The following is a 12,885-nucleotide window of genomic DNA, read 5'->3' as shown; positions in this document are numbered from 1 at the left end:
TTTGAACATGCAACATCCTCTGCACTTTTTTCCACTCACACTGGCAATCGCATACATCACTTATGTCACTGATTGTTCACACATTTGTTTTGTAAATAACTTAATTTAACATAATATTCTACTCAGAAAACGGATTGAGAAGATGCTATGTAACTATTATTTCCATGTGAATGAAGACAATCTCTCCTTCATTAAGTGAGATGTTGGGTTGCAGTGGTCTTACCGATAACATTAACAATGGCTCTGATCTATTCATGAGTCACAATAAATCATTGAACCAGTATGTACAATACCAGGACAGTGAAAATAAAGCAAATATAATTGATCAAAGATAGTGTCGTGAACTGGCTCACGGTTCAGACAAAGGAGGGATGCACAAATGGGTGGAGGTCAAAAATGAAGCAATTGATTAAAATAGTAAATAACGTTGGTAAGTCCAAACTAAATCCACTAGGTGGCCGCAGACAGCTTCTTTTTACCGGGCAGAAGTCATAGGCAGAACTACTGAACAGCAAAGTTCAACGTAAACTGCTGCCGACTAGAGATAAATCAAGTCAGCACAAGACACCCACAACAACTCAGAGAAAACGGGCGGTTATGACTTTTAAAATAAAAGCGTGAATTGGTCCATTGATGGATTATGACCAGTATATGTGGATTTAATTAATAGCTACATTTAACTGGTTAGAAATGTACTATTACATTAAAACTACCATCTCTTGTAAATACTAAAAAAAGACAAAAACGTGTTTCATGGTCCTGATTGAGTGTGGCTACAACCTATTCCGATTTGCAGTAGCCTACTGCCGGCTTTCTATCACCTTCTAAAATATAACTCAGTATATTCACCTAATGCCCCCTACATCACAGTGTGATTAGATGAATGGAAAATACATGCACTATGGCCATGCTTAATGCTTTTCAAGTACCCACTAATAGTGTCCATAGCACCAGCGAGGCTGGATTGACAACCGGCCAAAGTGGACAACCTCTCGCTCATAGGCTGTGCATCAACTGGTTTGTGCTGATTTAATTGAAATATTGTTTGGGAGCATGCACCACCTAATTGCAATATCTGACATAAAAATGTAGACCTGCAGATTGCATAGAAAGTGGGAGGAATGGTAAGAGACCAACAAATTATACTGTCTCTCTTTTAATTTGGATTTTTTGTTTTGTTTGTTTATTTAGCCTAACTGTTTAATTATATATTCTTAAAGCTTTAGACACATGTTTTAAAGCCTTCGCCACACTTTTTTTTTTTGTGGGTCAAAAAGTTGTCCCATTTCAATATTATAATATAATAGGCTAATAGTGTAAAAAATACTGGAATCAATGTGTAGGCTACGTTTTTTAATTGCCGAATATAAACTCTCGCTAAACCCCCAAAATTCTTAGAAAAACAGGACAAAGGACACGAGTTCACTTTCCCCATGACAGTTGGTAGCCTACGTATGGGTCTTATTTTGAAATGTAACCGGATGTGGTGTGCTTAATTCGGGTTCTCTTGACACTTTACGAGCAGCAGGCTGTCGGTTGCAGTTCTCCACTTTGCTCTGCTCGCACCATCCAGGCGAGTAGCTATGTGACAGAGTGGCCGCTGCTTTATCCCGGACCCCCCGCGTCTCAGTCTCCCCCGTCCACTCAGGATGGATCAGAGGAGAGCTGACACCAGCATCAACCCGGTTTTGCTGTACGGGGAATTTACGGTCACTGGTTGCCGAAAAGCCAGGTGTGGCGTGAGCTTGACCGAGAAGGACCTCATCGTCCAAAGGCTTCTTTTGGCACCTGTCGGGCGAAACAAGGTGGTGCTCAGTCTGAAGGACTGCGTCGGTTGCAGGGCATACCGGGAAGATGACAACGCGGACCCGGCAGCATACTTGGCAGTCTACTTCTACCCGCTTAAACGCCGCTGGATGAGTTCAGCGCTGTCGCGGCAGAGAGCGGAGCACTGCTTTCGTTTCGCTTCGCTCCAGGACCCGTGCGCTAACCTGGAGGAGGCGGAGAAGTGGGCTCGAGCTGTTCGAGAACGGTCTGCACGGCAACAGTACCTAAGAGACGGTGAGTGTTCATTAGCAACAACAAGGAAAAGTTGATTGTCAGGACTCCACGCACTAGCCTACATGTAGCCTACAGTTGATTCTATAAGATGATAAAACTGTGTGACTTGAGGCAATAATAGTATATACAAATCTGCACGTGTTCATGAAATTAAAAATAAACTAAACCCCCAGTTTCTTCCACTCTATGTGCATTGTATTGACCCTATAAAGTAGCTTGTGGTAACTTGATTACAATAAAATCCACCATGAAAGCACAATAAATACTGAAATAGACCTAATACATTCTAGACCCGATCTTAATTTGGGGCCCTTCTACAATGTGGGGCCTAAAGATTATGTTGTTTTTAAAGCATCAATTGGTAATCCAGCCTTCTTATAGCTACCACTCATGTTATCATAGCAGGCTAAAGGCATGTAGGCCTATAGTCTGACTTTACTACCAACTCCAAAATGAATTATCAAAACTGAAAAACTATATTGTAACTAATTATTTTTTTAATTGATTCATCTGCTGATTATTTTCCAGATTAAATAAATGTGTATTCTATAAAAAGTCAGAAAAAAGTCCAAAACCCAAAGGTTTTCAGTTTATTATCACATACACCAAAGAAAAGCAGGACATCTTCACAAATGAGGAGCTGGAAGAATGCTTGGCATTTTGCTTGAAAAAATGACTTAAATTATTAGACAATCATCAAAATATGTAATAGTTAGGTCATTATTTGACAATAAATTTATAGATTAATCCTTTCAGCTCTGCTGTTTCATTAGTCACTTTAGGGAAATGACCTCCATGATCTGAAGTCAGGAGATGTCCCATCATGGCATCTTCCTATGATTAAATAACCGATTAACTAACTGCATTGTAGATACTGTTCAAATACTGCAGCCATACTATAAACTTGTCTTACTATACTATACTGTAAATTAAGATTAAAATTTGAAGGCATGATAATCTTTCCTGGTTTATTCTCATATCAGTTTGCCCCATAGCTCTTTAAATCACTAATATTGTTATTTGCTTATTTTCTGTACAGAACTGGCTTATTGTTACTCTGTCAGCTCTAACTTAAGGCTAGTGTTCAGTTACCTTTTAACCTATTCCTTAAATGAATGAAACAAAAGCATTGTCCTGGTACAGAGTCACATTTCGTTAACAGAATTCAAACAAACCCTTTTGAAAAACACCTGAAAAACATGAGATCACAGCTATTGATTTCACATCATGTCAAGACACGTTAAGAGGTATATCCTGTATAGAACTGGATTCTTATTTCTTATCTGTCATAGGATGTTTTAGCTTTAACCTACTCCTTGAATAAAACAATAGGACTGGTGTCGTATGGGTGAGTCACATTACAGTAACGTTAGTCTGCAAACAAACTATTTTAACAAAAAAGACACCTGAGAAACATGAGGTAGTATTACTGCTATTGAGTTCATGTATTGCCAAGAGGTTAGAATTACTCCAGTGGGAAATATTCTCTAATTGGAGATTTCTAAAGATAAGTTATCTCATCATTTGTCCTTCTCATGATGCTGTCCCAGCTCTATGAAGAAAAAAAAACATAAAATGCTATTTTTTGCCTAACACAAACTTTTTTCCTCCACACAGCCATGGTATCACTGGCATTGTGTGACCCAGATAGCATTCCCCCATTTGCACAAATGCATTTTTAACGAGACAAAATATGCTGCAATTCTGTACTGCCTGTCATTGTCAGAAGAAGGAAAGAGCAGACTTTTAGCAACTCAAAACAGAATTGTTTGCATTGAGTCCACTGCCTGGAGCTTAACCTGAGACAGTGATTTAACAGGTTTTCTACCTTGGGTCAGAGGACATAAACACAAATGTCTTCATGGCTTCACCTTCTCTGTAGTCATGTGATTCAACTCTACCTCGACCCAGTTTATCCAGACTTAAAAACACAGTTATTTGCTTTGAAACACCTGCTGTTTCTGGTGCTATTTTTGCAGACACAATTTTATTTCCTGCCTGTTTATTACTAACAGGGATGCAAAGTAGAGCGTTGGAAACTACAGCTGGAACAACTGATCGTTCGGTAAGCTTAGGTACTGTTGCTGCATCTGTCAAGCTTTCCGTTCTCGTACGGCACATATGCAGTTTACAATGGAAGATTTACCACTCAAAATTCATTGTAATATTTGAATCATAAGGTTCCTTTTATTTTACACAGAAGTAAACAAATGCAGCATCCTCATTTCTACCTGTCCTGTTGTCCCGCGTGTCACTGAAATGTACATTTTGTAACACCACCCACAATCTTTTCCTAAACTGTCTCGTTCTTGTGCCGCATGTCTGTTAAACGTACGTCCCTACCCAGATCGTCAACAAGTGACGCCAAGAGTCCCGCCCAAGCACGTCTAAATATGACGCTAAAGGAGACTTTTTGCGTCAATGACAAACGCCAAAGGCACCTGACCAAGCGTAGCTTTTTGACACGATGGGAGTGAGAATGTTGCCTTTTTTTGACGTTGTAAGTGGGGGGCTGTGTCTGACAATCGCCGGTTGGGAGAGTGGTGTAGCGAACAGTTAATCAATTAGTCGATGAACAGGAATTTAATCAGTAATAATTCTGAAAATTAATCACATTTTTCAGGTAAAAACACCAAACATTGGCTGGTTCCAGACCCTGAAATGTGACGATGTGCTGCTTTGTCTTAAAGTATAGTAAAATAAATATCGTTGGTGTTAATTGGTTGGACAAACAAGCAATTTTTTACTATTATTTGATTGATTGAACAGAGTAATTTACGACTGAGCATTAGGGCCACATCAAGGGGAAAAATGGGGATTTTTTTTATTTAATTTGCATTTCGAGAATAAAGTCGGAATGTCGAGAATTAAGTCGAAATACCATTTCAAAAATAAAGTCGAAATGTCGAGAATAAAGTCAACATGACGAGAGTAAAGTTGAACTACCATTTAGAGAATAACGTCGAAATGTCGAGAATTAAGTCGAAATACCATTTCGAAAATAAAGTCAAAATACCATTTCGAAAATAAAGTCAAAATGGCGAGAATTAAGTCGAAATACCATTTCGAGAATAAAGTCGAAATGTCGAGAATAAAGTCATCATGACGAGAATAAAGTTGAAATACTTTTTCGAAAATAAAGCCAAAATGTTGAGAATAAAGTCAACATGACGAGAATAAAGTTGAACTACCATTTCGAGAATAAAGTCGAAATGTAGAGAATTAAGTCGAAATACCATTTTGAGAATAATGTTGAAATGTCGAGATTAAAGTTGAAATGACGAGAATAAATTCAACTCCTTTATCACTTAATCACATTAGAGCGACTGTCCGCCATACCAGCTGCCATGTAGGTAACATCATATGGGTTACATCCTTGGAGTGCCGCGGTCGCCTGAGCCCCACTTCTTCAGGATCAAACAATTTGATCAATTGTCTTATTGTGTCTTGTGATACAACATATCCTCTCTGTATTGCGCGTAGGTGTAGCCATCGATACCCTTGCATCGGTCCATAACAACCTATTTCAGTTCGCACGGCCACCTCTTCCAGGTTTTTGTGGTTTCTCCTTTTGAACAGACGCAATTTTTTGGCACAATCTCTTCAATCCTAATACTTATCATCATGCTGTGTTCATGCGCTAAAAGAGAAGGAATTTTCTTGTTATTAAAACCGATTCTGAAGTATAATTTCACGAGTTCATATAGGCCTTCACAAGGCATTTTGTAGAAGACTACTTTAGGTAAAGCTAGTAGTTTGGTTTATTCTCAAAAGTCCAACTTGATTCTTGAAATATCAAGTTTTTTCTCGACATGTCAACTTTATTCTCGTCATATTGACTTTATTCTTGACATTTCAACTTTATTTTCGAAAAAGTATTTCAACTTTATCCTCGTCATGTTGACTTTATTCTCAACATTTCGACTTTATTCTCGAAATGCTAAATAAATAAAAAATCTTCCTCAATTTTTTTCTCCCTTTGATGTGGCCCTAATGCTCCGTCATAGTAATTGGCAAAATAATCAATGATGAAAATAATTATTAGTTGAAGCCCAGTTGAAAACCAGTTTGAGTTGTATTTTTTTTTATTTCATTGAGTCAAACAGAACTGCTGAGAAGTGCTGAGCAAAAATATTGGCAGCATGTGTTCTTGCTGGGCTATACCTGCCGAAGTGTCACATTTTTCAGACTGCAGACATTGTTCAGACTGCAGGGGTCTTTGGTATCTTTGGAATGTGACAAATGGATTCCTGTCTAAAAAGCAGTCTACAGTAAGTTACTCATTATGCCAAAGGCCTTGTGAACCACAGTTAATCATGTTCATGAGCTCTGCATCCAAGCCATTAGTCTAAGTGAGGTCAGTGGTGCCGGTCTCCATCAATATTGGTGCAGCGTGTCATTGTCTTCACTTCTGGTGTCCTCACCGAATTATTCAGAAAGCATCGGTTTTCCCCAGATCCATTTACCTCTGACAGGTACATGGTTATACCAAAAAGGCCAACTCTCCTCTTTTCGTCAATATTTGATCATTCTTGTATATATAATGTTTAAATACAAACAGGTCTTTGGCATGTTTGCACATGCTCAGGTTGCCCAGCGTTGCTTCTCTGCACTAACAATGTATGTGATTGTGTCAAACTGTATGGCAAAGGGATTGACTCCACTTCAGTGTTCATGGAATCAATACTAGTTTGCATGACAATGAACATTTCCCCAAGCATCTAATAAGACAACAAGCTGTCAGTTGGCCTTGGGTGGCCTTTGCTCAGTTTTATTTTTTATTTTCATTCACTTTTGGGTATTTGAGGCAGTTGTTGAGAGAGCTGTCAGACTGGTCACAGACCACATATAATGCTGGTGCAAAGCAAAGGAAGATTTTTACAGCACCATTGTCAATTTGTATTCCGAGCTGGACGGATGAATTAGTTTGAACATGGTTTACTGTTTGTTTTCTTTGTTTTCTGTCTTTCTATAATTATTTCAGCGTACTGGATTACAGCCTAGTTATTTCCTCACAGTAGGAAGTAGTGCAGAATATACCGCTATATCACGGTCAGCTAGCTGTTGGCTCTAGTCTTTGTTGTGTGCAACCTTTAACAGAAGAAGTGAGGTGACATGAGGTGGCACTAGTTCTTTGCGTATAAGATCCACAAGATCCTCATAAATTTCATCCCTGCTTTGACAATTACAATGGACAGTTCAGATGCATTGCCAAGTATTTCCTATTGATCACATACTGTCAATAAACAGATTAAATTCAGATGTGGACAGCATTATAATTATAATGAAGCAGGTGATGGCAGCAAGCAGAGGGGTTACTAGTATTGATTAAATCAATCCCTCTGAGTTGTCATCTGGCTTAAGCACTTGGCTGCCAATGTCCAATGACAATGAATTACAATGCATGTGGGTACACATCTGTTATTAACCCCTAGGTTCGTTTTGTGCCGGAATTGTCCTTTAATTCTTTGGGGTTACCAAGAATATATGCGGTCAATCACACAACACTGTCAACCTTTTTTTTTTTAAAACTGTATCTGGGTCAAACGCAATAAAATTTTCAATGTGATATTACCGGATCAATTATATTACCATGCCGATGTGCAGCCACAGTGACATGCTAGTAAATACTAATGCACTGTAACCGAATAAGGCTGTTAGTAAAAGTGTTAGACGCGATGGAAATGTCAGTGATGGAATGTCAGATGAGAAGCACCTTATTTGACACTCTCAGGGGGGAATGCTGTTGCTGCTTTTAGCAGCCAAATCCCAGTATATCAGCCAGTCAATGCTATTACTAATAGATTACCTCTGGCTGAGACAGAGTTTGAATGGTTTGTATGCTCTATTACACACAATTTCATACATGCAAGCAAAAAAGAAGAGGTTTATTGTAAAAAATGTCAATTGTCCTTTGATGCCTATTTGACAGTGAGCCTGTCTAAACCTAAATGAAAGATTTTACATTGTGTAAGTATCCATAAGATATTTTAGGATCCTTTTTTTTCTGGGCTACAAAAAAAGGGTAATTTGTGAGATCCAGAGAGGGTGAAAACATAACTTTTGTATGTATGTTTTATAGCAGTCAAACAGAAAGGGCAGTGTCATGGTCTGAAGTTGTTTTGCAGGTGATGAAGTTTGATATCAGCTCATATTTCAGAATGTCTTTCCATTGAGTTTATCATTAGTTGGGCAGCACATCATTCTTCAACAAGAAAGTAATCTGAATCTAATGGTCGGTCTGCCCAGTCTCCACACAACAGGCCCACAGATTATGTATGGAACATACTTGGCATGCTTGTCCTGCTTGTCCTCTCTGGAATTTGATGCAGAAGAAGGGGGAAAAGTTAAAATAATTTCCCAAATGCAGACTGATTGTGATGTTGGTTGTATGGCAAAGGGTGACCTTTTGAGAAATTCAGGATTTAGTAATGTTTTAAATTTGGCATAAATATTTATACTCTTTATGTTTTGGTTTGTAACTTGGTTTGTTTTAAGTTTCAACAATTTTTAATCAAATTGCCAAATAATTTGATAGTTCCAACTTATTAAATGTAAAAATGTGCTGCTTTTTCTTTACTTTAACATTATACCTTAACATTATAGTAAACTAAATATCTTTGGATTTTGGAGTGTTGGTTAGACAAAAGATACATCTAAAGATGTCACCTTGGTCTCTCGGAAAATGTGAACATTTTGACAGTTTTCATTGATTAATAGAGAAGATAATCAACAGATAAATCGATTATGAAAGTGATCGTTAATTGCGACCCAATTATTTACAGAAAAACATCCAGCAACCATGCCCAGGCTTTTAATGGGTACTGTATAACTTAATGTACGGCAGCTGTTCAGAATATGCTGATCAACTGTAAACTGATTTCCCCATTGCATTTTGGTATTGGTGAACATGCTCGCTATTACATATTTTTACATACAGTATGTTTTTAGTGCTTGAGCTGTTTTATGTCTATGTGGGTGTGTGAATAATCATGTCTGATGAGGGCGCACCAAAAATAAGGTGCTGGTCATAACAATGACATAATTGAAAAGGCGATCTTTTCAAATCTAAGAAGCTGATAAATCATGTGACTGATTCATCAAGGATCACACCCTTGTGATTATTAAGTCTTGAATGGACAAAAATGATGAATCTTCCTGATTTTCTTACAACAGAAACCACGTTTTATTCGCTTTAAGTTGTCCCTCTAGCGCTATAGTAGTAGTAGAAGTAAGGAAAATATTTTTTTATTATCTGGTCTGTCCTCTGATCAGCACTGTCCTAAATGTGTTTTTCTCTGAAGTATTGGAGGTGTGTGTGTGTGTGTGTGTGTGTGTGTGTGTGTGTGTGTGTGTGTGTGTGTGTGTGTGCGTGCGCAGTGTTTCCTTTAGGATTTATTTTAGCAGTGGGGACAGGTCTGTCCGAACAGCAATAATTTATACCTAGTCCTATGTCAGGGGTAATCAATTACATTTTGCCTAGGGCCAGAATACAACCAGCATCATCATCAAGAATGAAGACGTGAACATGAACATGCCGTCATTCACGTGCATATTAAGTAGCCACGTTGGTTTGTTTTGGTCTTATAATACATCCATAGATGCTCCAGCAGAGAGGATGGTTTGTTTAGCCAGCAGTTAAGTTTACAAGAATTTGTCCAAATTTTAAGATTTGTGGAAAACTTAGATAACAGTTAGACTACAAACCGACAGCTTTCGTTTTAGCTTGTCAAAATTTGATATTTAGAGTAGAGTGAGTGGACTGGATTTCTTACCTTGATTTTGGTGTCTGCGTTTCAAAGCCATCTCCCGCGGTGACGTTTTTGGTGGAGCTTTTCGTTTAACTCAGATTTTATTGATTTTTAGTATAAACAATAAAGAACAAAGAACACAGCGTTAGTGGGGTACATGTTCTTAATAATAATACTCAAATGTCTCCGACATCAAAGTTTTCGGTGGTGACTCTGTATTGTGATTGGTATTCTGTCCATTTTTCGCATTTCTTATCGTATTTTGCTTGCTGGAGTCTCAATATATACATCAGTCTTTCCATGTTGAGTATCTCCTCGACTACGTCCAGCCAGTTCCTCAGAGAGGGAGGGTCCTCTCTACACCATTTTCTGGTGATTGCCTTCTTGGCCGCAGCCAGCAGAATTTTAACCAGGTATCCGTCTTCATGTTGTACTTTTTCCCTGTCAGGTTACACAGATATAATATCTCACATGTCTTTGGTAGTTCATATCCCAGTATTGTTTTCAATTCCACCCACACGCCATTCCGATAATTTCTGATTTTAGTACATTCCCAAAAAACATGGGTGTGACCTACGTTCTGCTCCCCACACCGTCTCCAGCATGTTTGTTGTATAGAAGAAAATTTGCTCTTTGTTTTGGGAGTAATAAAGAACCTGATCATATTTTTCCAGCAAAATTCTTTCCACATCCTGGATTTGGTAGTGGTTCGCTGTACATCACATATGTTAAACCAGTCCTCCACAGTTAATGGTATTTTACTTTCTTTTACCCATCTGTCTCTTATATATAGTGTATAAGTTCCTCTGTTCTTCTCTAGACCCTGGTACAGTGCTGAAACCACCTTTTCAGTATTGTTTATATGCCTTAAATAGTGTTATAGTTACGTTGTTCAGCTCTTGAGGAAGATCTTTTTTTCTTTCTCAAAGAAGTGTCTAATTTTGTAATACCTAAAGTGGTCGTAATCGTCCAGTCCATATTCCCTCTTCAGTTTTTGAAAGCTTTTCATTTTACCCCGATCAATTATTGTGCATATTGCTGTAATTCCCTTGTTTATCCATTGTTCATAAATATTATCCATTGCCCCTGGTTTAAATTTAGAATCACAAGTCGGCCATCTCAAAATTTTGATTTCCTTCTCTAAATTGTATTTCCTAATCACTGTAAACCAGATTTCCAGAGTGAATCGAGTAATTGGATCAAGCATATTCATATATTTTTTAAACATGTCCCTGTTTGCAATCATACTTTGGATATGGTAACCCTCTCTTTTTAATTCAATATCTTTCCACCTTGCAGTATACTCAGGATCACACCAATACACCAAAGGTTGAATCTGTGCGGCATAGTAATATTCTAGAAAGCGAACGTTTTGACAATAGTTCTACATCAACATAGAGGAAACTGGTGTGTGTGACTAGCCTAGAAATCTTGACGCACCCTAGCGGCAGCAAATTCAGCAGCAGTCCTTCCCTGAGGACTCCTCCTTATTGGATATACAATGCAATAGAGCTTGACGTGCTGTCGTGACCTCTGATTCAGCGTCTGTGGAGATTTCTCCAGCTCTGGGGGCTCACAGCAGCTCTGTGGCTGTAATGACAGTGTCCTGCTCTCTCTCTTTTACCACAAGCAAATCTAAATGATGGAGTATACTGGTGAAATTTGGCAAAATACGCTCCAGCGTAGACCCCATCAAACTTTGTTCCTGTCGTTGTTGCAGACTATTTACATCTCAAACTGGAGGATTACTTTCTGTACATTTATACCACCAAGCATAAAAAGCATTCAGCGCTCACTAGTTTGCTATTCTCAGAAACGGCTTCTTGAGTCATTCTATGATACGCCGACAACAACAACAACCACTAATTGACCACTCGGCCTACAGAGCAGCTGGTTCACCTCAAAGAAAGTGTCTTTGCCTGGTAAAAGAACATGTGGTTGTGGGGTTTTTATGGTGGGAAGTCCATTTCTTCCATACATACAGCACATTAAAATTTTTTTTTTTTTACAGTTATGTCATGTTTTGGTCTCATGTCTTTTATTTAACACTGACTAATAGTTGCAGAAAGTGAACATGCAGTCAACTGTAGTGCCAACTGAGCTAATGTTAATTAAAAATGTAAGTTCCCATCTATCTATTAATTGTGTGTGTGTGTGTGTGTGGGTGTTATGCACATATCTCTCGAACCGTTAGTCCGATGTATTTCAAACTTGACAGGTGTCTTCCTACGGGCACGATTAAATGCAGTGCCAAGTTTGACATTGTTTGGATTAGAAATGCAAAATATATTGTTAAATATATAGGTAAAAGAAGCACACATTGGCTTTTGACGCTCTAGCCGCTGGCCACTCCCCCTCTCACCTTGAGGACCAGGGACAGAGAGCAGCCGAGCTTTGGCAGCTAAAATGTGACATACACCTCAGACCCACACATAACATTACCGTTGCCAAAATACCCCGCAAATCAAATCCATACTTCACCGTTAACAGTCAAGCCACTAAACCTGTATGGAAATGAACACCTCTGCTGAATTTTTAAATTCATTAATGATCATACAACATGAGACAACACCATCTCTCTCTCTCTCTGCGTGCAGACACACACACACACACACACACACACACACACACACACGTTGATTAACGCAGATATGTGCTGATTAGCTCTCATAACGGGCCAGGTGGGTAGCACACTGCCATGATTCCATGAGGCTAATGTCTGATTACTCCACATTTCCATTGTGATATTTTGTGATTACATTCTGAATCTGCAGCGTTCCCTGTCAGGTAAATATAGTAGCACAATGTCTTCCTCTGATGTAGAAGTAGCCTACACTGTAAGTCTGTAGCAGGCTATGCAGTGGAGTTGCACATTAAGTGGTTTGGGGTCCTTCTGTAAGTAATTTTGGGGTATAATTTGGTTTTGAAGAATTCTACAAGCAGCAATACCACAGGCCAAGCAATCGCCTGTTCCAAACAGACACATTTTTAACGGGCACTGCACTAGTTAAAATAAAACTGAAACTAAACATTAAAATGATTGGCAATTTAAGTGATTTTTCATGCAGCAACA

General features: G+C 38.6%; 1 protein-coding gene across 1 annotated transcript in view; it reads left to right on the top strand.

The window, feature by feature from the left end:
* Positions 1–1,517: 1,517 nt before the first annotated feature.
* Positions 1,518–12,885, top strand: part of LOC114563520 (sphingosine kinase 1) — a 36,192-nt gene continuing 24,824 nt past the window's right edge. The window contains exon 1 of the mRNA XM_028590305.1: positions 1,518–2,061. Within this exon, the coding sequence (XP_028446106.1) occupies positions 1,650–2,061 (412 nt within the window). The 5' untranslated portion in view covers positions 1,518–1,649. The remainder of the gene's footprint in view (positions 2,062–12,885) is intronic.

The sequence above is a fragment of the Perca flavescens genome, chromosome 2 (assembly GCF_004354835.1).
Source record: "Perca flavescens isolate YP-PL-M2 chromosome 2, PFLA_1.0, whole genome shotgun sequence".
Classification (NCBI taxonomy): Eukaryota; Metazoa; Chordata; class Actinopteri; order Perciformes; family Percidae; genus Perca; species Perca flavescens.
Note: the sequence above shows the minus strand (reverse complement) of the source record. Positions and strands in the feature narration are given on the sequence as shown.